The sequence below is a fragment of the Colossoma macropomum genome, unplaced genomic scaffold, assembly GCF_904425465.1.
Source record: "Colossoma macropomum unplaced genomic scaffold, Colossoma_macropomum, whole genome shotgun sequence".
Classification (NCBI taxonomy): domain Eukaryota; kingdom Metazoa; phylum Chordata; class Actinopteri; order Characiformes; family Serrasalmidae; genus Colossoma; species Colossoma macropomum.
In genome coordinates, this window is record NW_023494784.1 from 15,637,189 (window position 1) to 15,658,195 (window position 21,007).

General features: G+C 40.1%; 1 protein-coding gene across 1 annotated transcript in view; it reads right to left on the reverse strand.

Annotated features, from left to right (window-relative positions):
* Positions 1 to 21,007, reverse strand: part of plcl1 (phospholipase C like 1) — a 98,977-nt gene that overhangs the window by 8,974 nt on the left and 68,996 nt on the right. The window contains exons 2-5 of the mRNA XM_036576423.1: positions 15,855 to 16,478; positions 12,840 to 14,534; positions 6,522 to 6,884; positions 4,414 to 4,617 (exon numbers count right to left, since the gene is read on the reverse strand). Of these exons, the coding sequence (XP_036432316.1) occupies positions 4,414 to 4,617; positions 6,522 to 6,884; positions 12,840 to 14,534; positions 15,855 to 16,478 (2,886 nt within the window). The remainder of the gene's footprint in view (positions 1 to 4,413; positions 4,618 to 6,521; positions 6,885 to 12,839; positions 14,535 to 15,854; positions 16,479 to 21,007) is intronic.

Below are 21,007 nucleotides of genomic sequence, written 5' to 3' on the forward strand. Positions count from 1 at the left end.
GAAGCTGAAACTCAGCTTCAGAAAACCTGTCTCAGCTGAACCTGCTTCATTAGACAGAGCACTTTCACACTATCTTGTTGTCCAACTACAAGCCAAAACAAATGACATAACGTTCACAGCACAAAAAAAACTCTTTAAGCTTTTCCTCCTCATCTTCTCTTTTTCTTTTGTTTTTTAGCTCCAGATGCATACGTCCTTTTTTAGATTAATTGCTTTTCCACACCTCACTTGTGTATCTTTGACAACATAATGGTACAGTAATGTAAGTTGTAAGGGGGCCCCAACTGACCGTGGAGCCCTAAGCAACTGCTTACATTGCTGCTTATTAAGTAGAGTCGACACTGCACACATACACACACTCACATTCACAGTTGTCGACCCAGAGAGAAATAAAACATTGCATCCAGTGGCCAGATAAGCCCAGGTCTAATAAAGGCAGAGAGGCAAAAGAGCACATCTATGACTCAATCATAAGACTGGAGGACACACCGGCAGGTAACATGGAAGGCCCATGATGGTGGCTACCTGCCTGCCTAATTTTGTATTTTGTAATTTTTTTTATAATAATAATCTAGTGATGAACAGACAGGATGAACAGGATGAAACAACTTAAGTGTCAAAGCACATCAACTGTAACTCCATATCAAGCAGTAGCTGTGATTTCACACTCGGCTGCTACGCTCTCCATTGTGTTCTCTAAAACTGTCTGTGGTGCTGCCAGACCAATCTCTCTCATCTCCAGCCCTGAAATTCATGTGTTTCTCACTTACTGCTTGTTGCCTATGGTTGCTTGCTGCTTGATTTAACAAGGCACAGCTATGAGATGATGTGCTGACCATGTATTTCTTGTCTAGTCTTGTATTAAAGTAGCATTTTTCAACCCAATATATATACATATATATATATATATATATATATATATATATATATATATATATATATATACACACTGTACCTGTATCATACCCCAGATTACCACAAACACTAATTTCAACATGTCTCCCTGTACTCCCTGAAATTAAGTGAAATGTCATTAATACAAATCCACTTATAACAGATGCCATTGGGCAGTTGCTGAATTTTGTGAATACACATTTGAATTAGATGACTACATAATGTCAACTAATACTACACTAACAATATTAGATCATAGTAAGACATGAAAGTGACACTGAAGTAACATCGTAAAAATAGTTCTGGTTACTTTCATTTATGTTACTTTGATTTATTTTCCTCAGGTTTTCTGGTATCTGTACATTTGTACATCAGTGCATTTGTAATGTATTACCAAAAAATGCCTTCCTCTGGAAAACTACTCTCATCTCTGAACAAATCACTCAGATTTGAATCTGAATTTACAAATATGTTTGACAAAACAATTTGACCAAACAATTCATGAAAGTACAAAAACACGTTTTGCCCATAAACATTCACTGATAGAATTTAGCAACTGTCCATTTGCTTCTAACAGGGGTGTCATGCTATGCATGCTAATATAACTTTTTTCAATACCAGGGTTGCGAGACAACATACACTGTGAATCGAATACAGATTTCATGCTATAAAATGTGTAATACTGGAAATAGTTTCTATAGTGCAGTTTAACACAGTCCTTGATATTCCTACTGATAAACAATAAGCACTGCACTTGGAACTGCAAAAAAGTGGTTTGATTAGCCAAGCTGTTTGAAATGACAAGGGGAGAAAGCAAGCCTGAGCTAGAACATGCAAAATCCTCATATTTATCTCTTGTTTGGGAACACTTGGGTCTCCCAGTTAGGTACCATAACGATGGGTGAAGAGTGGTAGATCAAACCGACATTACTCAATGTGAGTATCAAATACTTATGCTAATACCTCAATCATGTTAACTCACTCGTGAAGACATCACCCAAATGTCTTAGTTATTAGAGCAAGAAGAAAATACAAGTCATAGGATTTAAGCATCTAGCAAGTGTTGCTTCTTAACGTGCAAAATAAATTACTTGCTCCACAGAAATGTTCATAGCTTCTGACTTGCACCACTATGTGGTTGTAGAGTCCACCTCTATTTGGTTACAGAGACCACCTCTACTCGTTTGTGGATTCCATAGTATGCTGAAAGTGACTGAGCCACGTTAGAAAAAACTCTCTCTCTCTCTCATTTCAGCCAGAAGGGAAGAGCCAAACTTCATATACAAACACAAGATCAGATTGTAAATGAACTTGTAATGCTCAGTTTACGTAATTTGAGATGTAGTCCTGTAGTCCACAAATTGTTTGTTTACTTTTATCATTATGAACCATAATAAAATGTGTTTGCCAAAGCATATGTAACATGTAATATATATCTAGCACTTTATTCTTTTGTTTTTTAACTTTTGTTTTTTTTTTTATTTTAGTCCTTGCCAGTTATCCCTCTCACAAGCACAAAGAAACAATGAATAAACAAATAAATGTTAGGTATGTTAGCCTTTTTTTCAAATTCTTTATCAAAAATTTACCAGATTGCAATATGTATCAGATTGTGACATTTGTTTATCATTACACCCCTAGCTCCTATTATAAGCTTTTCAACTCAAAAGGTTCTGGTTATTGTGAAATGCTGCTGTATCTCATTCTATCTGTTATATTGGTTAGAAGCCGGAGGGAGCAAGGTAAAAGCAGACTCGTTCAGTCACGGATGGAGTGTGACAGTTCTGTAGAGGCTGCTTTACATTTATGCATCTCTTCATTGTTCATGCAAAATGTTAAACCTGAAAAGTCAGAAAAGCCCACTGAAGTAATTTTGCTTGTATGTGTTGTGTTCTGTCACCAGGGTAAGGGCTGCACGATATGGATAAAATACTATATTTTGATTATGCTGTCTTGCAAAACATTAAAAGGGAATTCATTTTTTTTCAAAATCTGTGGATATTCAAATTAAACAGATTAAATTAAACAAAGTCATTCAGACTGGTGTGAGATAAAATGGTGCATTGTAGGCAAACATACCGACTCTCATTTTTTAATGTTGGTGGTGACAGGAACGAAGGGTCTACATCGCAAACATAGACACTTTCTTAACTATTTAAACTGATCAGTAAACCTACGCTAGTTTTTATACACTGTATGGCCAAAAGTACATGGACACCTAATAACTGAGTTCACTCTCAGTGGCACTGTCATAGGATGCTACTTTTGCCACAAGTCAGTTTGTGAAATTTCTGTGCTGTTACATTTGCCCCAGTCAAATTTAAGTGCTATTATTTGGAAAGGGAAGCATCTAGAAGTAACAACAGCTCAGCCACAAAGCGGCAGACTTGCAAACTCACAGAGTGGGGACATCGATTGCTGAAGCACTTTGTATGTAAAAATCACCTGTCCTCTGTTAAATCACTTACTAGCTTTATGAAATGGGATTCCATGGCTGAGCAGTAGAGAAGGGATAATGAGCTGGGACTGTTTTTCAGACCTCTTAATTCTACTGAAGGGGAATATTAATGCTACTCGAAACAAAGTCATTTTAAATTATCATGACTGTGCCCGTGTGCACAAAGCAAGGTCCATAAAGACATGGTTTGACAAGGATGGTGTAGAGGAACTCCAGTGGCCTGCACACCTGCACAGAGCCCTGATCTCAACCCAGGTGAACACCTTTGGGATGAACTCTACATTAATGTTTATGGTTTTAGAATAGGATGTCCGACAAGCTTGTATAGGTGTGGCCAGGTGTCCACATACTTTTGGCCATATAGAGTATGTAACATGTACAATGGTAAAATAGTGGCAAATCCGAAAAAAAAAATTTTTTTGGGAACTGTTCTGCCTTACAACATCCTGCATGCATGTCTGCCATGAATGTCTGCCAACATTTGAAAAATGTTTTAAATGTTAAAAAAGACCTCGAAAATTATCATAAAACTCAATGTCTCAGGCATCATGCAATGTATTCGTAACCCTTTCATATAATTCTGTGATGTATCTTTTAGAGGCTTTGGATCCACTGTTGTCAACAATGCAGTCTTTCAGGAGCATTTTGCACAAAAACACTCAGAACAGTTTTGTTTTCATCTCAATGATTGAATTATACCAAAAGTTTGAAAAACTGGTGAAATTTAACAATTGGTGACATGATTACAGCATTAATTTAACCAAAATTATTTTTTTTTTTTGGATGAAATGAACACTTCATCAAAATTATGTGATATGGCTTGTTAGTGGGCTCATTTACAGATTCCAGTCTTCTCGAATCTTAGTGTTCAAATTCGACAATTACAAATAACAAATAATAGACTGAGCAGCACCACACCAGATACTTCCATATCAGCCTAAAGAAAGCAGTTTGGGCTTCTGGGATGGGTTTCATGTTATGATTACTGTATTCATCTGACAAATAAAACCACAGATCAAAAGGGCTATATAATAGTCTGTGTGCATGTTTGTGTAATTCACCGTGTCATAGGCATTCAGAAGTTTGCGTGTGGTGTCATTCAGGTTGCCCAGAGGCTCAAGGCAGGGATAACCATCCTTCAGAATGAGAGTGGCCCCCGGGGGCCCATCGGGACCCTGCAGCCTCGTGGCCAGGCTCTGGATGCACTGCTTGAGTTTTGCCACCGGGGGGAGCCCACACTGCTCTTTGAAAGCCACTGTAGCACTCTACAGAAACACAGAGTAAACAGAAAAAGAAAACAGATGTGTTACGATTCATAGCAGCTCAGAGGTACGATAATGCCACCACAAACACACAAATACATGGAACTCTGTGATGATTAAGAAGGCAGCACTATTCATTTTATTTGTGTTTAGTGCCCTACAATACAGCAATTCATTTTATCTAAACAGCAACCGATAAAAGAACGGTGTTATCACAGGCGTAACCAGGGCTAAGTTAGTCTGCCTCAATGTTTGTGATTACACTGATAAATTAAGGTGTCTGTTTATTTATCTGACCTTTCAGTATGGCCAGCTGTGGACAGCCCTAGTTTTTGTCCTGATCAGATTTGCAGATTTTACGATGGCTCATTCAGACAGGAGAGCCATTTCCACATGGCAGAGTCATATACCTACTGCCGTTATTACCATAACCCACCTGAGGGACTGCTTGTGTATGTGTGTGTTTGACAGAGAGAGAGAGTGTGTGTGTGTTTGAGATAAGCAGTTCTGTGGAGTGGAAGGTATTTATAGATATGGAGCAATCCTCTTCTTCCTTGCACAATTTACCTGCCCTCGCAGTACACCCAGGTGGCATCTGATCCCACAAATACTCAACACACACACATAAACATCACTCCCATTTCAAATACTCACCACATCAGTGACTGAGTACAGAACGGCAATGATTAAAGTACTTACATCATACCAGGTTTGTAAGTTTTGCTGCCTTAAGCTAGAAATATGGGGGCACTTAACACAGAAATTCAAACTAATTTTCGTAATTAGGTCACCCCAACCTATACACACGGGCAAAAACTGAAGCTTTTTGTGTGCTACTGTGTTTTCTATCACTATATACTGGAAGCACAATGCTGCTTTTACTGTTGAATGCGCTAAGAGCAAGTGTGCAAACATTCAGAGCAGCATTCAGATTGCTAAGGGCTTATTATTGATTTGTGTCTTCAGAGTTACAAAAAAGATGCACTACATTCCTGTTAGTGGGAATCCTCAGGGCCAGAGGCCTACTGTTTTCTGAGAACTAAAAAAAAATACATGTCTGTAGTATAGTACATTTTCATCCAATAGACTGATCATGTTTGTTGAATTTAAACTCTGCATGTACTGTAATTCTCTTATTTCATTAAGTTTTGCTTTGAAACATAAAGGTTAAAATCCTAAAAGGCTCACCAAAAAATCAATCAGGAATTTTTCCCTGTGGTATCTAGGTAGACACAGCTAAGTTAGCTCTCCCATTAATCAGGCCTTCAGGAGCCAAGCAGAAGGGCCTTACCCATCAAATTAACTACTAGCTTAATTAGGAACTGACATGGAATCAACCATGGAATCACATTCTGATTTTGATTAAGTGTGAGCAATTTTGTAAAAGAAAAAAAAACACCACTCTGTAAGTCCCAGATACGTCACTGACTGTACACAAATGCTCTCTTTACTAAAAGAGTCACTACAAAACTGCAACGTACAAGGTAGAAAATGTGTTAGTCCTTGTTACAAGCTTTAAACAAAATCTTTTTAATCTAAAATGGAAAAAAAACATTCATGAACAACAAACTATTAGAAATCCCGTAAGGGTGCTAATATGAATTAGCACTATCATAGAGTTACTTTTGTCAGTTTTGATATTAATAATCCAAATTGGAGATCTGGCTCTAAAGGTCACAGCTCACCACTGACTCCTATTCATATGTTTGCTTGTTCAAAATGGCAGTTCTATGAATTTTCCATCAGATTTTTTGTTAAATCATGTTCTTCACATATCAAAGTAAAAAATCCCCATTGAGAAATCACATTATTAAACGGGAGGAGTAAATTAAAAGGTAGGAACAGCTTATTCAGTATTAAAGGGTTAAATAAACATTTTTCTAATCTCCTGCTACACAGACACTTACCAGTGCATCCTCTCTCAGGTCAGCGGCCTCTTTGAGTGGAGCACCGGCTGGGCGAAAGGTGTCGTCCAGCACTTTAATGCCTGTGTTTCGCAGGGTGACGTACTCTCTCCCACGCCGTGCTCCTCTCCTCACGGACAGGCCTCGTCTCTGGGCCTTACCGCCACCACGACGGTTTGTGATGGCAACATGCACAAACAAGCTGGCATGGGGTAAGGGGTCTCCAGCCAGACCCAGCAGGGGTACGTTCCGGTAGCCAGGCTGAAGGCACTCAAAGGCAATGCTGAACTGGCCGATAAAGTCGTCGCCAATGTAGTCATCATCCAGAACAACAAAACGCAGCAGAGCCAGCTCTGGCATGTTCACCTATGTAGAGTAGATTTAAAACACACACACATTAAATAAATAAATAAATAAATAAATAAATAAATAAATAAATAAATATAGCAGTTTAAATAATGTAATCCACAAAGACTGCATTGTTCAGTAACTGCAATAAATTATTCAGTAACTATTACAAAACTAATATGAACAGATAGGTGACAAAAGAAAAGATACAGTGTTAATGAACTACATCAAACTCATATTTCAAAGAAATGAAGAAAAACTGTGTTTTCATGATATGGACTCTTTAAAATAGGTGACTCTCACCTGATCATATCACTTTTGGTTGGTTTTTACATCACTGAACTCTCAAATGTGCATTTGTCTTTGTAATAAGGAAGTTATGCACTGCAACACTACTATATCCCTCTCTATATAGTCTGATCACTGCATGGACATTCTCAGTCATATTGGAAACAGCTGCTCTTCTGCTCCTTCTTAGATATTACAGTAATGTATAAGCATCACAGTCATTAAATATCCACTTGTAATTACAATTTCTGACCCTATTTACTGAAGCCTTTTCCATAGATGTAAATGTAGATGTCACTTTAGTCATGGTTACTGTTGAAACACCAGCCAGTTAAGCAGTCTTTGTGGTTGAAGCTCCTCTTGCTTTTCCTCTTGCTATCAGTCTAAATACAAACCCAATTCCAGAAAAGCTCAGACAGCATATGAAATGCTAATAAAAACAATCAGTGATTCGGAAATTCTGTTTGACCGGTATTAAATTGAAAGAGGTACAAAAACACACAATTTTGTATTACTTTATGAATTTTTAAAATATTGGATTTTTGCTGATGCATTTTTTAGAAAGTGGCAGGCCTCGAGCATTCTTGTTTTGTTTTGTTTTGTTTTTTTGATTAATTCTTTCATTGCCACGCAACAAGCTGGCGGTAACTGTATCTGCTGTATCAAGATGTAATTCAACTCTGTTGTAGCACAATACACATAAACCTACAATATAACATATATACAGTAAACAATAAACAATACAACACACAACATTTAGTGTAAGAGAATTACGGAAAAATACACCATAATTTTTTCTGTGAATTCATACAAAAGACTGGAAATATCATGGACAGACTATAACAACATACGCTACTCAGAAGAGTTTAGTAACCTTATTGCAATACAAAAAAAGGAAAAAATAGGAAAAATGTTTCTTAAAATCCTTGGATGCTCCTTTTATATCCAAGCATAATTGCCTCACTCGTTTTTAGGATGTTTTATGAACATTTCACAAGGTTCCTAATATTAAACTGCCCCATTTCAACTTTTTGGGAACATGTAGCAAGCATTAGTTTCAGAACAAGAGTATATTTACAAAAGATAATAAAGTTGATAAAGTAAAATGTACATATCTTGTGTTTGTACTGTTGTCGTTTAAATGCAAGTCAAAGTAAAATTAGAAATCACTGCTTTTGGGTTTGTACAGTATTCACACTAGTCATGGAGTTACTCTCCAGGTAATATGTCTATTGAAGTCATTAGTTACAGGTAATTCTGCTTGCTAATATCTTATCAACTTTTACTTTCCCACAACAGACAGAATAAGTCAAAATCCAGAGAATGAACAGAGTATGAATATGTAGCCAATTACTATGGATCAAATATGGAGCTTGCCTAGTCTGCTCCTTCACCACACACATACTTATACAAAAAAAGACTACTGACTATTGAAATCAACAGTCTCTTTCAAGGATAAGCAAAGATGGGCATGTATGGTACACCTTCTCATACACAGGCACTAAGAAGTGGGTAAGCTGTGTGTGTTTATGTATGCTTTACTCGTGAGAAACTGACATAGACCTTAAGACAAAAAGAACACACAACAAAGGTGCATAAGCCCAACAGCCCACCCTTACACAAACAGCAAATAACCAACACAAATCTCAATAAACAAATAAATGAACACAAGAAAATGGTGCATGAAATAAACTTCATATAAGACCTACACAAATGTAAATAAATCAGTATGAAAGAGACTGGACTATAAAGTCTAAATGCACACACAAACACACACACACACAGAAATAAGGACACACAGATGCTGAGAGATTGGTATTATTAGGGTACAGTCCTCTTTATGATGAATGTGCTTGGTAAAAAAGGCCAGAGCAAAGGAAAGAGGCAGCAATCATCTATCATACTACACCAGAAGCAATGCACTTGCTTCTCCATATGTGTGCGTGGGCATGTATGTATGCGTGTGTGCTACACTCTCCTTCTGTCAGGTGTACACTCTCCTGTGACTTATAATTGTGAGGCAACAGCCGCAAGTCAAAAGGCCACAGCTCCATCAACAAGTGGCATTTTGTGTTATTGTTATAATCGTTATTACTGTTGTTATCCTATGTGGAAATAAAAAAATAAATAAAAAGTAAAGCAAAAGGAAAATTGTTTTTTCACATGGTTACCTGAATAATAGGACTCTGTTACTGGCTCAGATCTTTGTGTCTGTGTATATGTGAGTGTGGGCATCCTAAACCCTATGAGAACACACAGGTAAAGCAGGACCCTCTAAATCATCAGCAGGGAGAGGTTGGCCTCATCTGCATCTCTTAATTATAGCAGGCTGTTTGGAAAGCTGGCATAATTAGGTCTATCTAAAAGAAAGGTCAGGTCTGTTGAAAAAAGAGTGCGGGAAATTGGCGCCCCCTGTGAGGAGCGGGCCAGTGAGTGATCTAGACACCAGGCTTGAACTACGATCTGAGGGTGCAGTGTTAGCAGTAGCAGGCCATTAAGTTTTCATGCCATCCTTCCCTAATTACAGATCTGGGAAGAGTTGTGTTCAATTGCACCCACACCTGCGTCATTATACTGAATCCTTAACAACAGGTCTTGTCCACTAACCTCATTTTGGCTTTGCCACACAGGTCAGCAGTAATCTTAATCACGTGTTTTATATCCTCACATTTAACAATAAGAATAATACAAGAGAGGTGTGGAAGGTAATACAAAGGAAAAATGAAACAAGTGTAGTCTTGTTCTTATGGAACAGTGTGGATAATGTATTGGTAAAACAATCAAGTATGTTAATAATGTGCACTGTAGTGTGTATTGCACAAACTTATATATAAAAATAAGAAAACAAGTGCAATTGAAAGTGCAACTGTCCACATTACAGATTAAAACACTGTATAATTCCTTAACCTTTTAAAAAGGAATATTACCCATAATTCAGAAATAGCTGAGGGAAATCGGCAGGTTTTCGTGTTGGGTGAGTAACAGAGACTCTTCAGATGACCTAATTATCTAACAGAGCTAACCAGTGTCAGGTTGGATGCTGACTTGTCTTCTGTGTAAGGTGTTTTCCTTGGTGGACAATGTGCCAACAAGTAATTTGTCAGAGAAATATATGTTCAGTGTTTCTGGACCTAGCTAAAATCAGCTAAAGTAGACAACCTACTTAGTGATACAGCTGCACTAGTTCTGCCTTCTCAGTCACATCCTTAACAACGCCTCCTTGGCAAAGCGCTGACGTTTAGGCATTTGTGTTTCAGAGTAGCAATGTATAATATACTTACTCACAAATACAAGCAAAAACACTGTTTAACTGAACTGTTTGTCTGTATATTTTCTGTCTTCTTGCGATGAAACATAACGAACGATTGAATAGTGATTTCTGTATTTGAATACTGAACCAAACAGTTAACTGAGTACTTGAGCGTTCAAACACCTTCCTATTTTTAAAATATATTTGTAAATGTATCCTTTTTTTCAGATTTACCCGTTTCATTATTATTAACATTACAAGTAGGTTCACTGGTCATTTTGGTAATAAATAAAATTGTTATATTTGCATTGCAGATATTGTGACTCCTGGTTCCTATCAAGACCACTGCAAAGAAATTTGAGCTGGTAAGTTTCTTTACAGTGAACCATTTTGCATCAAACCACTCTGAATGACTGTTTACAATGACTGAATTATGCAGAAATAAAAAAAAATGGTCACTAAATAAGTTCACTGCTGTCTTGGACAAAACATCACACGCCCACACGACCTGCTGGTCAGAAATCGGAGCACCTTCAGTAACAGACTCATTCAGCTCCGATCCTGTAGTAAGGAACAGTACAGGAGATCGTTTGTACCAACAGCGATCGCACTGTGCAAAACCTCGTCACTGTGCCGGGACATTATTGTATACTGAGCCAGTGACAGGACAGGCACACTGAGCAACAACTGGACATTATATCTCTCTACTCTTTATTGTGCACTGCCATTTTGTTTATGTATCTATAAATATTGCATATTGCGCTGTCACTTTGTTTATATATCCATGCATATTGCACAACTATTAATATATGTTATCATTTACAGTGTTTAGTCACTGGGTTCATTCACTGTACGTGACATGCACCACTGCACTGTCACCTGCATAATATTTATGCGATTTTACTTACGTATTTTTGTACCGCACATTATATTTTATGGGTGTTTTAGTAAAGTTCATTATATATCTTTACTTCCTCTATTTAACCATCTGTACAATAACGTACGGCAATACATTTGCTCTTGTTTTTCTCTTTACTGTACTTTGTGCTGCTGTAATAGACAACTTTCCCTCTGGGATCAATAAAGTGGTCTGCCTGTCTGTCTGTCTATCTATCTATCTAAATTCCCTTTTGTACTACAGGCCCATACTTAAATTCACTGATCTCAACTACTTTACATAGATATTAGTTCCATAGTGGTTACCAAATTAGTTACTGAATAATAAGTCTTAAGATTTATAACTGAATAATAAGCCTGCAGTGCAAGGGATTTGTTCCTGACAGTGGTACAATACATACAGACCAAGCAGCTCATTTGTATGAATATTCTGCACTGAACTGTCTACTGTCTTTCATTAAGATATGTTAATCTCTTCCGTTTTATGCTCCAAGAAATAAAGTTCTTGAAACAAAGTCAACACAGGCAACAAAAAAGACAATTTAATCATATTTAAATCTGTCACATTTTTGTATAAATTAATGTACAGCAAAGCTCTGTAATCTACCTACAGTTTCAGATGAGCACTTGGCAGACGACTGAGGACACGGGTGACTCCAGGCATCCTCTCCATGGATATTTGGCCACAGCTTTAGAGCTACAGCCAGTGTCTGTCTTCTGTCAGAACTCAGAGCTGCTTTGGCCTTCAGCCATTCTGTGGCGCTCACTCAGATCTGCTTTAATTGTTTATGCCAAGACAAGGCTGAGCAATAATATTTTTGTTATTGTCACACTTTAACATGACACCATCTCAGCTTTCAGCAATATGTTCCAGTAGCATGTTTTTTGACTTTGTCAAATGTTTTGAAAAGCTGAGGTTATGGAGTTAGGGCTCAGGCGTGTGGTGCTGTGTTATTATTATAATGGAACAGTGTGGATAACTGATTGGTAAAACATTCAAAAGGTGTGCAGGTCTGTGCAATGATACTGCAATCAGTGCTAAGTCAATAATGCATACTATAGTGTGTCAGTGTGTGCATTGTAACATCACTCGGTTGACCAGTTCTCTCATGGACTTAGGTTCACAGACTAAGAAACATGAGAGTGTACAGAGAGTGATACTAACTGAGGCTCAGCACAACTTTGCACATCTGTTGGCACCTAGTCCTGCCAAAATACATCCCTCTGCCTTTGCCTTTCAAATGACGTTATAAACGTAGACATCACATTTCAACAGTAAGACAGCCCACACTTTGAAATATTTCTAATGAAAATAAGTTTTTAGAGCCTAAAGCAATCAATATGGAAATTAACCTATGGTAATCTATTTCTTCTCTGCTGCTGCGTTTTGTCTTTTACAATTATAAGCCTGTCTGTTTCCTAATCCCACTTAGAAATCAAACAGCCTGACTGCAAAATCCCTCATCAGGCTCAACTTTTAAATAAGCACTACAGAAATGTTACATTTAGCATGCATAGTGCCAAACCTTCTCTCTCACCTGAAACTCAAAGGTCTCATCAAAGAGCGGGTCGTCCTGGTTTTGGGCAGCAGTGCGAGTTCTCTGCTCGGCACAGTCAGCCGGCACACCGTGCAGTTCCAGCACCACATACGGATCGATGACCTCACCCTTGGCCCCAGATCCCTGTGGTTTGGGCAGGCTGTGGGCGCTAATGACCTTCACCCTGAGAGTTTGTGGAGGCACCCCAGGCACACAACCCTGCGACTGAGCACTGAAGTATGAGACCTCATCTCGCATGACGGACGGCCTGAGCACATAGCCAGAGCTACCATTCTGTGCAAAGCGGCCTCGGTTGAGGTCCAGCATGGCACCTGGGGTCTGCTGGTTGAGCGCTACTAGCTGTACACCTCCTTTCCAGTAGCCTTGTGGATTGGGGTTGCTGGAGTCCAACCGGACAGAGCTGGGTCGGACCCGCGTTAGACAGCGCTTGGTGAAGCTCACCAGCTCCTCTGGGCTCTCGCTGGCCAGCCGGCCTGCCTCACCCTCACCCAGAGAGCACAGTGTCCAAAAAGGGGGATCTGGGGGAACTGGGGTGCTGGGAGTGGAAGGGGTGGAGGGTGGAGAGTGCTGCTGGGATTGCTGGGCATTGGTCCGGTGAGCGTAAAAGTTACGGCTACCCGTACGAGCCACTGCCACTAAATCAGACAACTCCCTGCGCAAGCGGAGTCTTCTTGGCTGAGGGGGTGGGGGCACAACCAAAACAACCCCGAGTTCCTCCTCTCCTGGAATTGTCATCCGACGACCAGCCAGTGGGCCTCCGCCACCGATCTCCTCATCTTCCTCTGAAACCTCTCCTTCAGAACCCTCCTCTTCTGGAGGCAGCTTCTTGCCCACCAGAAGCACTCTTCCTTTCAGCTGCTCAGGGGATGGGAGTGTGGTGGCACGACCCCCGAGACTGACTGGCAGAGCTTCGGGTTTGTACAGCTTTGCCCCAAATACCTTCTTGAGATGCTGTGCCAGAGTACGCTGCTGGCCAGGGGAGCAACGCTGACACAAGTACAGCAGCAGTGGGTACTGGGAAGTGAGGAAGGCATACTTGTTGACCACTTCCAGGGCACTGCGCAGAGTGACTGGACTATGATGGTGATAGTGATGGTGGTGGTGGTGATGATGGTGTTTACCTTCTGGCCCATGGTCGACCCCCAGAAGAGGTTCCCCATCAGAGCCATCTGTCACCCCAAGCTCCAAACATCGACATCCAGCTTGCAGGGCTCGTATGAGCCCTCCCAGATCAGCCCTCCCGTGCACCTGGTCATCTAGCAAGTAGGAGCGGTAGGAGGCGTTGATGTAGTAGTGGCACAAGGGCAGGCTCATATCCTGACACACATACTGATGCTCAGGGTCAAATAGCTGGCACTCGGCTGACTGTAGGTAACGGGTGAAGCCGTCAAGGCCCAGGAGGCCTTTCTCACGGCCAGCTGCAGAGGGTTCAAAGCGACGCAGGAGCTCCAGGCAGCCTTCAGTGGTGGCCAGTGGGAGCCCCTGCTCCGTCTCCAGAAAGAGCCGCAAATCCTGTGTGTCCAGGCACTCCCGGTCTTTCGATAGCTGCACTAACAGGAAGTAGACGTCTGGCCTTGTGCACAGCTCACAGTAAGCTTCCTGAAACTCTTCTAGTGTCACATGGGATGTCAACTTCTCCTTGCTGCGCTGGATCTCCTTAAAGCGTAGACGTACCTGAAAAGGAGAGTGGAAAGAGCTTTTACAGGTAAACAGGTAAGCGGTCAGCTTAAGGATTCTTTAAAGCTACAGTACTGCTGCTAAAGTGCACATGCACCTTCACTGACACAGTACTCACTCATCTGTTTTAGCTTACAATGATAACTAGATATCACTGGTGCAGATCCTATAGTAAAATCATTCTCAGGAATAATATCTTAGATTTAGGCCTTTGTTCTTTTTCATACCATCCCACAATCCCCCAAAATTATTTCTAACATCTATGTTTGAGAATGTTTTTTTTGTAGCTTTTGATCATGAGCTGCACATCAAGGATGAATCATGCTGGCACACACAAATACAATTGCACCCGCACACCTTATGCTATCAGACACTTTGGAGCATGCATGTGAATAGTAGCTAGAACTACTAATATTACATTGACAATATTTAGGCTACTAAGCTAAATATTACAGAGAGGGCACATGACATATGCTACTGTGGGGATCCCTGGTGACTGGCACCCTAAATACCACCGCTAAGGCTATGTCAGACATTGTTTCACCGCGAGATTGCAAAAGGGATAAGGTTTGAAATCCACCCAAACTATCATGGCAGATTTGAACCAAAATATGACTTTGCCGTTCATATTCCAGATCACAGTACATCCTGGGGTGCAGAGAATCAAAACACAGCCAACAGCATGGATGCTGCTCTTTTCTGCCCTTTCCATGTGCCCAGTTTGTCTTTGGTTGTCTCTCTTCTCTTGCCACATGAACCAGATGCCTCACACGGCCTGTCACAAAGACTTAGAGACATGGCCCTGTGGCTCCTGCCTGTCCTCCTCCTGTCCTCAGCTGTCCATACACACACACAAATACATACACAAACACACACACACATGCACTCAGCCTCCCTGCAGCTGCTAGATTAAACCCCCCACAGCCACTGTGAAGCTCAGCAGGGATGGTTAATAAGCCTGGCTGAGTAGTGATGTAGAGAGACGGGCCCTGGAATAACCGTCCACCCAAAACACTGTACCCTTATGATTGGTTTTGTTTTGGTCTATGGGCCACATGTTTTTTGTAGATGTCCCTTTGGTTTTCCTATTGAGTTTTAATGACTCAAGTTCCCATTATGCACACATTTAGAGTATGTTTTAGAATTTGCTCCAAAGATGAAAAAACAGAACAAACAAGATTTTGAGGTTTACTACTCGTATATTGCACTGATGGTAAACTTTATTCATCTTTATTCTACTTTATTCATCAGTATTGTGGTCTTTTTCAAAAGGTTGTAGACATATAAACTTGATAAATACTGATCCAGCTCACTCACCTTTGCTTCCTTGATGCCGGGGCACAGTTTACAGATGGTGGCCACTGCTATGTCCTCAGACACAATCCCATGTCCATCCTCATCTCCCTGAGCAAACTCCGCTGCCAGCCATTCCCTCCTTATCCGACTCCCAATGCTCCCCTCTCCAACCCCTCCCTCTCCTCCACCTCCCCCCACCAAGGCCCCTGGGTGGGACACCAAATACCGCAGGCCTGTCACCCAGATGTTGGCTACATCAGCTGACAGTGCCACCAGGTCCAGTGACTGGTACTCATCCCCATGGATGATAGAGAAGGCTGCTTCCTCAGCCAAGTGATCCGATGGGCCATTGTGAAGGAAGGTTTCGGTGCTTTTGCCTGTGCGGACTTCTCGGATGGCAGAGATGTCCAGCCGGGCACGATCCCCGTCCTTCTTTGAAGGCTCCCAGCGTAGACAGGCCTGGTCTGAATCCAGGGTGTAGAAGCGGCAGTAGACACGTGAGTTGGGACGCACCTTTTTCAGCTCACAGCCACCCTGCATGAAGGCCAGGCAGTCTGCAGCACTGCTCACCTTTTTTTCTGATGGCATGCTACTGAAGGAGACTGTTTTCTTTCGCCCACCACTGACCTTGGCCACCGATGGGTCCTGCAGGACAGATAAAATAATGTTCCAATTTAGGAGAAGTGCCTTAGTCATCACAGATTAAGGCTAGATTTAGGCAGAGTGTTTTGAATTTTGAAAGAACATTTTTAAGGTACTTGAGATTAGGTTTTGAAATGGCACTGGAATGGAAAGGAACAGTGGAAAATCACATTGGGCTTATATTTGAAAAGAACATAAATATAAATTACAGTACTGCACAAAAGTCAGAGATCATCCTTCATTTATTTAATTTCCAGTCAAAACAGCTATTAAGCACATGTTATTCATTTTCCAGGAGATATTTCTGAGGAGATATAAGACAACCCAGGAAAATAAGTGAAAAAAAACATTTGTTTCCAAAATAAGAGTTCACAAAATCATTAAAAGATATAGAGAAAATGGGACTCCTAACAGCCATGCACGACCTGGTACACCACCAAAACTGTCAATATCTGATAAACAGTACTTTCATTTGTGAAAGATAGGAGAAAATCAAATTCCCAGGTATTTCTGTCCATCCTTCCCCTTTGAAAGAAAACTCAACAATATGAGTCTGAAAGGATGTGTAGCTGTCAAGAAGCTGTTGTTGAGAAAAGAAAAATTGCAGATCAAACACAAATCTGTTGGATGTTCTCAGAACAACTGACTGGCCAGTCCAGACCACAACATCAGTGAATGTGTTTGGAATTACTTGGATCATGAAAAGCAGAAAAAGACACCAACTTCTAAGACTGAACTTTGGCTGTGTGGAAAATCATCCCTGCAAATTTCTTTAAAAAACTGAAAGCAAGTTTCCGGAAGAGAATGCAGTAAAAAGAAAGCTGTAAAAAGGCTAAATTTGGACAAATTAATACTAAAAAAAGTGATACTATATTTGGTTCTGGAGGCTTCTGTGTAATTTTCTGTTAAATATATGGTTTCTGCATGTTTTCCCCTTACACTGAACAATGAATAATTTGTACTTGCTGTTTTGACTGAAAATTAAATAAATGAAGGGTGGTCTCTGACTTTTGCATAGTACTGTACATACATTAACATAAAATCTATCTATTTTTTGTCCTTCCATAAATTCAGTCTACAGGATTCACACATCCATCCTTTCCAACACTAAAATACCTCAAGTATGATTTAATCTCAATACTGAGCAAATTCTGAATGCCTCAACAAAAATTCATCATAATGACAAAAAACTCTCCTATCAAATAACTGAAACTGTATGCATATTGTGACTACAGGGTATTGAACATGGATAATGAGAAAATAACAGATTACTTTGGGAAATGTGCTAACTAATCTGTAATTATTTCATGGGTTTATTTTGTCGTGGGCAAAAAGAGAAGTGGTTGAAATGATCAGTTTACACATCAAGTGCCATCATTCATTCTGTGATAATTATGCTTCATTTCCCCTCCTTGGCTTCATTCAGTACAAACCCGCCTTCCCTTCCGCATTCTGGAGATGCCATGCTGCCTTACTCTAACTACCAGCATGGATCTGTTTGTGGAAATGTCAAAACTGTTACGGTAAATTTGGAGCTTATAGAAAACAGCCTGTCTTCTGTGTTTTACAGTACTGCCCATTACATGAATTTTATTCAGTTGAAAATGATTTCTGTGTGCGAGACTGGACCAGACTATAAACTTACATGTGTGACTTCATTCTACAACAAATCATAATGTACTGTATTATCCCTATATGTTTTCAACCTATATGCAGAAAACATAATGAGAGAAGTAGAAGACCACTGAGGATGGGAAGACCATTGAGGACAATAATCTTCGATATGCGATATGCAGCATTCATAGTGGAAAATCTGAAAGACCTGAAGGCCCTTATAAGGAGAGATGGGACTTCTGCTCAGTATGAAGAAAACTAAGGTCAACAAGAAAGTCTGCAAACTTTACCATTGATGGAGAAGATGTGGAAACAGTGGACAGCTTTTGCCTACTAGGATCAAGCACTCAAGAAACACAACACAGACTGGCACTCAGAAGAAAAGGATGAAGGAGCTTGACAGATCGTTAAATGTATCAATAAACATAGATCAGAAAGTGTCCAAGCTATGGTCTTATCTGTGGTTCTTTATGGATCTGATAGCTGTACAAGCAAAACAAGAAAAAACTGACGCTTTTGAACTTTGGTGTTGGCGAAGATCTTTGGACCACAAAAGAATTAAAATAAAAATAAAGGATCTTTGACCAAATCAAGTTTCACCTCTCTCTCAAAGCCCCGATAACCAAACTGAAGCTCTATTATTTTAGACATGTTCTGAGATGAACCAGTTCATTGGAAAAGACTATTATGGTTGTAATTGTTAAAGGTAAAAGAGGAAGAAGGTGATCAGCTACGAGATTGGTTGCTACAATCAGAAGAATCATGAACAAGCCATTTAGAAGCCTGAAGACCCAAACAGAAGACAGGACATACTGAAGAAATATCCATCCAAACATCCACATATCTATGGCAATTCTGTCATTACAAAATATGACGGTGAACATAACAGACCTCCCAACTGAATTATTCAAGGTTCTATTATGCAGCCAGGTCTGATGTAGGCAATGTAGAACATGTTTATTGTAATCAGTGAAATGGTCTTTTTCTGAATGAACAAGTGTTTAAAATGCAGGTGTTAGTCTTACTTCAGTTGGCACAGATTTACATAATTCAGGTGCAGTGAGTCGCCCCCAAAGGCGTACAGCAGTAAAACAGCAATGGGTTTGAGGATTATTTCCTTTGGCACATTACACATCTAAATAGCAAATTGCGGTACATAAATGATGACATATTCAGGACAGTGACCTTAGCCACCCTTATCTTGGGAGTGAAGGTGCCTGTCAGGACTCTGACTAGTTTTAAAATGTCAGCTTTCACCACAGCCTATTTATATTCTCATGTCCACAACTGAACCTTCAACAAAACCTCTAAAAACAAACACATTTTGTCACTGTAGCAGTTAGACTTGGTACCAAATCTGGGTTCTTTATGCTTCTTTATGCAACTCTCAAAGCATTCTGTGAGTGACATAATCAGACACACATAGTAACAAAGGGATTACAGAAGGCACATAGCAAAATAAGATATTTATGCATTCAAGAAACAACTAGCATGCTGCACTGCAAAAACATGTATATCTTGGCAAATGAAAACATCTTAAATCTAGCCAATATATCTAACATTTCATAGAATAAGATGATATTGACTATATAAAATTACTTATAATACGTTTCAAACATCTAGAAATAAACTGACTAATATTTTAACATTCTTACAGCAATCCCAAAATTAGAAACAGTAGATACACAATATGGTCAACAGTAAGTGGCCACTAATTCTCCTAATTATTGTGCTCAGGTATTTCAGCCACACCCATTGCTAACAGGTGTACAGACTCAAGCACACAGTCATGCAATCTCCATAGACAAAAACTGGCAGTTTTTTTAAATGTTGCACTGTCACAGGATGCCACATTGGTCACAATTAAGTTTGTGGAATTTTTGCTAGATTTGCCCTTGTCAAATATAAGTGCTATTGTGAAAAGGAGCAACAACTCCTCAGCCACAAAGTGGTAACAGGGCTGCCGGGTGCCAAACTATGTAGCACATAAAAAATAACCTATCCCCTGTTTCATCACTTACTACCAAGCTCCAAACTGCCTCTGCAAGCAATGTCAGCACAAGAACTGTGCATACAAGTCTAAGATCATTGTGCACAATGCCAAGCGTCGACTGGAGTGGGGTAAAGCATGCCGTCACTGGACACTGGAGAAGTGGAAACGTTCTCTGGAGTGATGAGTGATGCTTCACTGACTTCATCTGGCAGTCTGGCAGGATGTATCTGGGTTTGGCAGATGCCAGATGCCACTACCTACCAGAATGCATAAAGCCAACAGTAAAGTTTGGTGGAGGAGAGATAATGGGCTGGCACTGTTTTTCAGGGTTTGGACTAAACTCCTTAGTTCCAGTAAAGGGTAATGTTAATGCTACAGCATACAAAGGCATTTTAGACAATTATATGCTTCTAAATTTTTGGCAACAGTTTGGGAAAATATTTTTCCTGTTGCAGCATGACTGTGACACATTGCAGCACAATGTGTCCATAAATACATGGTTTGAAAGTTTGGTGTGGTGAAACACCAGTGGCCTGCACAGAGCCCTGACCTCAACCCCACTGAACACAATCAGGATGAATTTTGAAGTCGATTCTCCTCCAAAACCCGTGCCTGACCTCACAAATACTCTGAGTGGAGGCTGTTATAGCCACAAAAGCAGGGGCCAACTCCATATTACGGTCAGGTGTCCACATAATTTTGGCCACATAGTGTATATCAACTATACCTAAGATGACGTTAGTATAGATCATGCTGACATGTGTGTGTGAGAGTGAGGCTGCATAAATGATTGAATACAGAGGTGGCGTAACCTGACATGCCCAAATTCTTATCTGATCAATAATACACACACCAAATGGAACCTGAGCTTCCGGATCCTTCCTGTAACACAGAAGCAACTGGAGCTACGCTAATTTGGGACAGT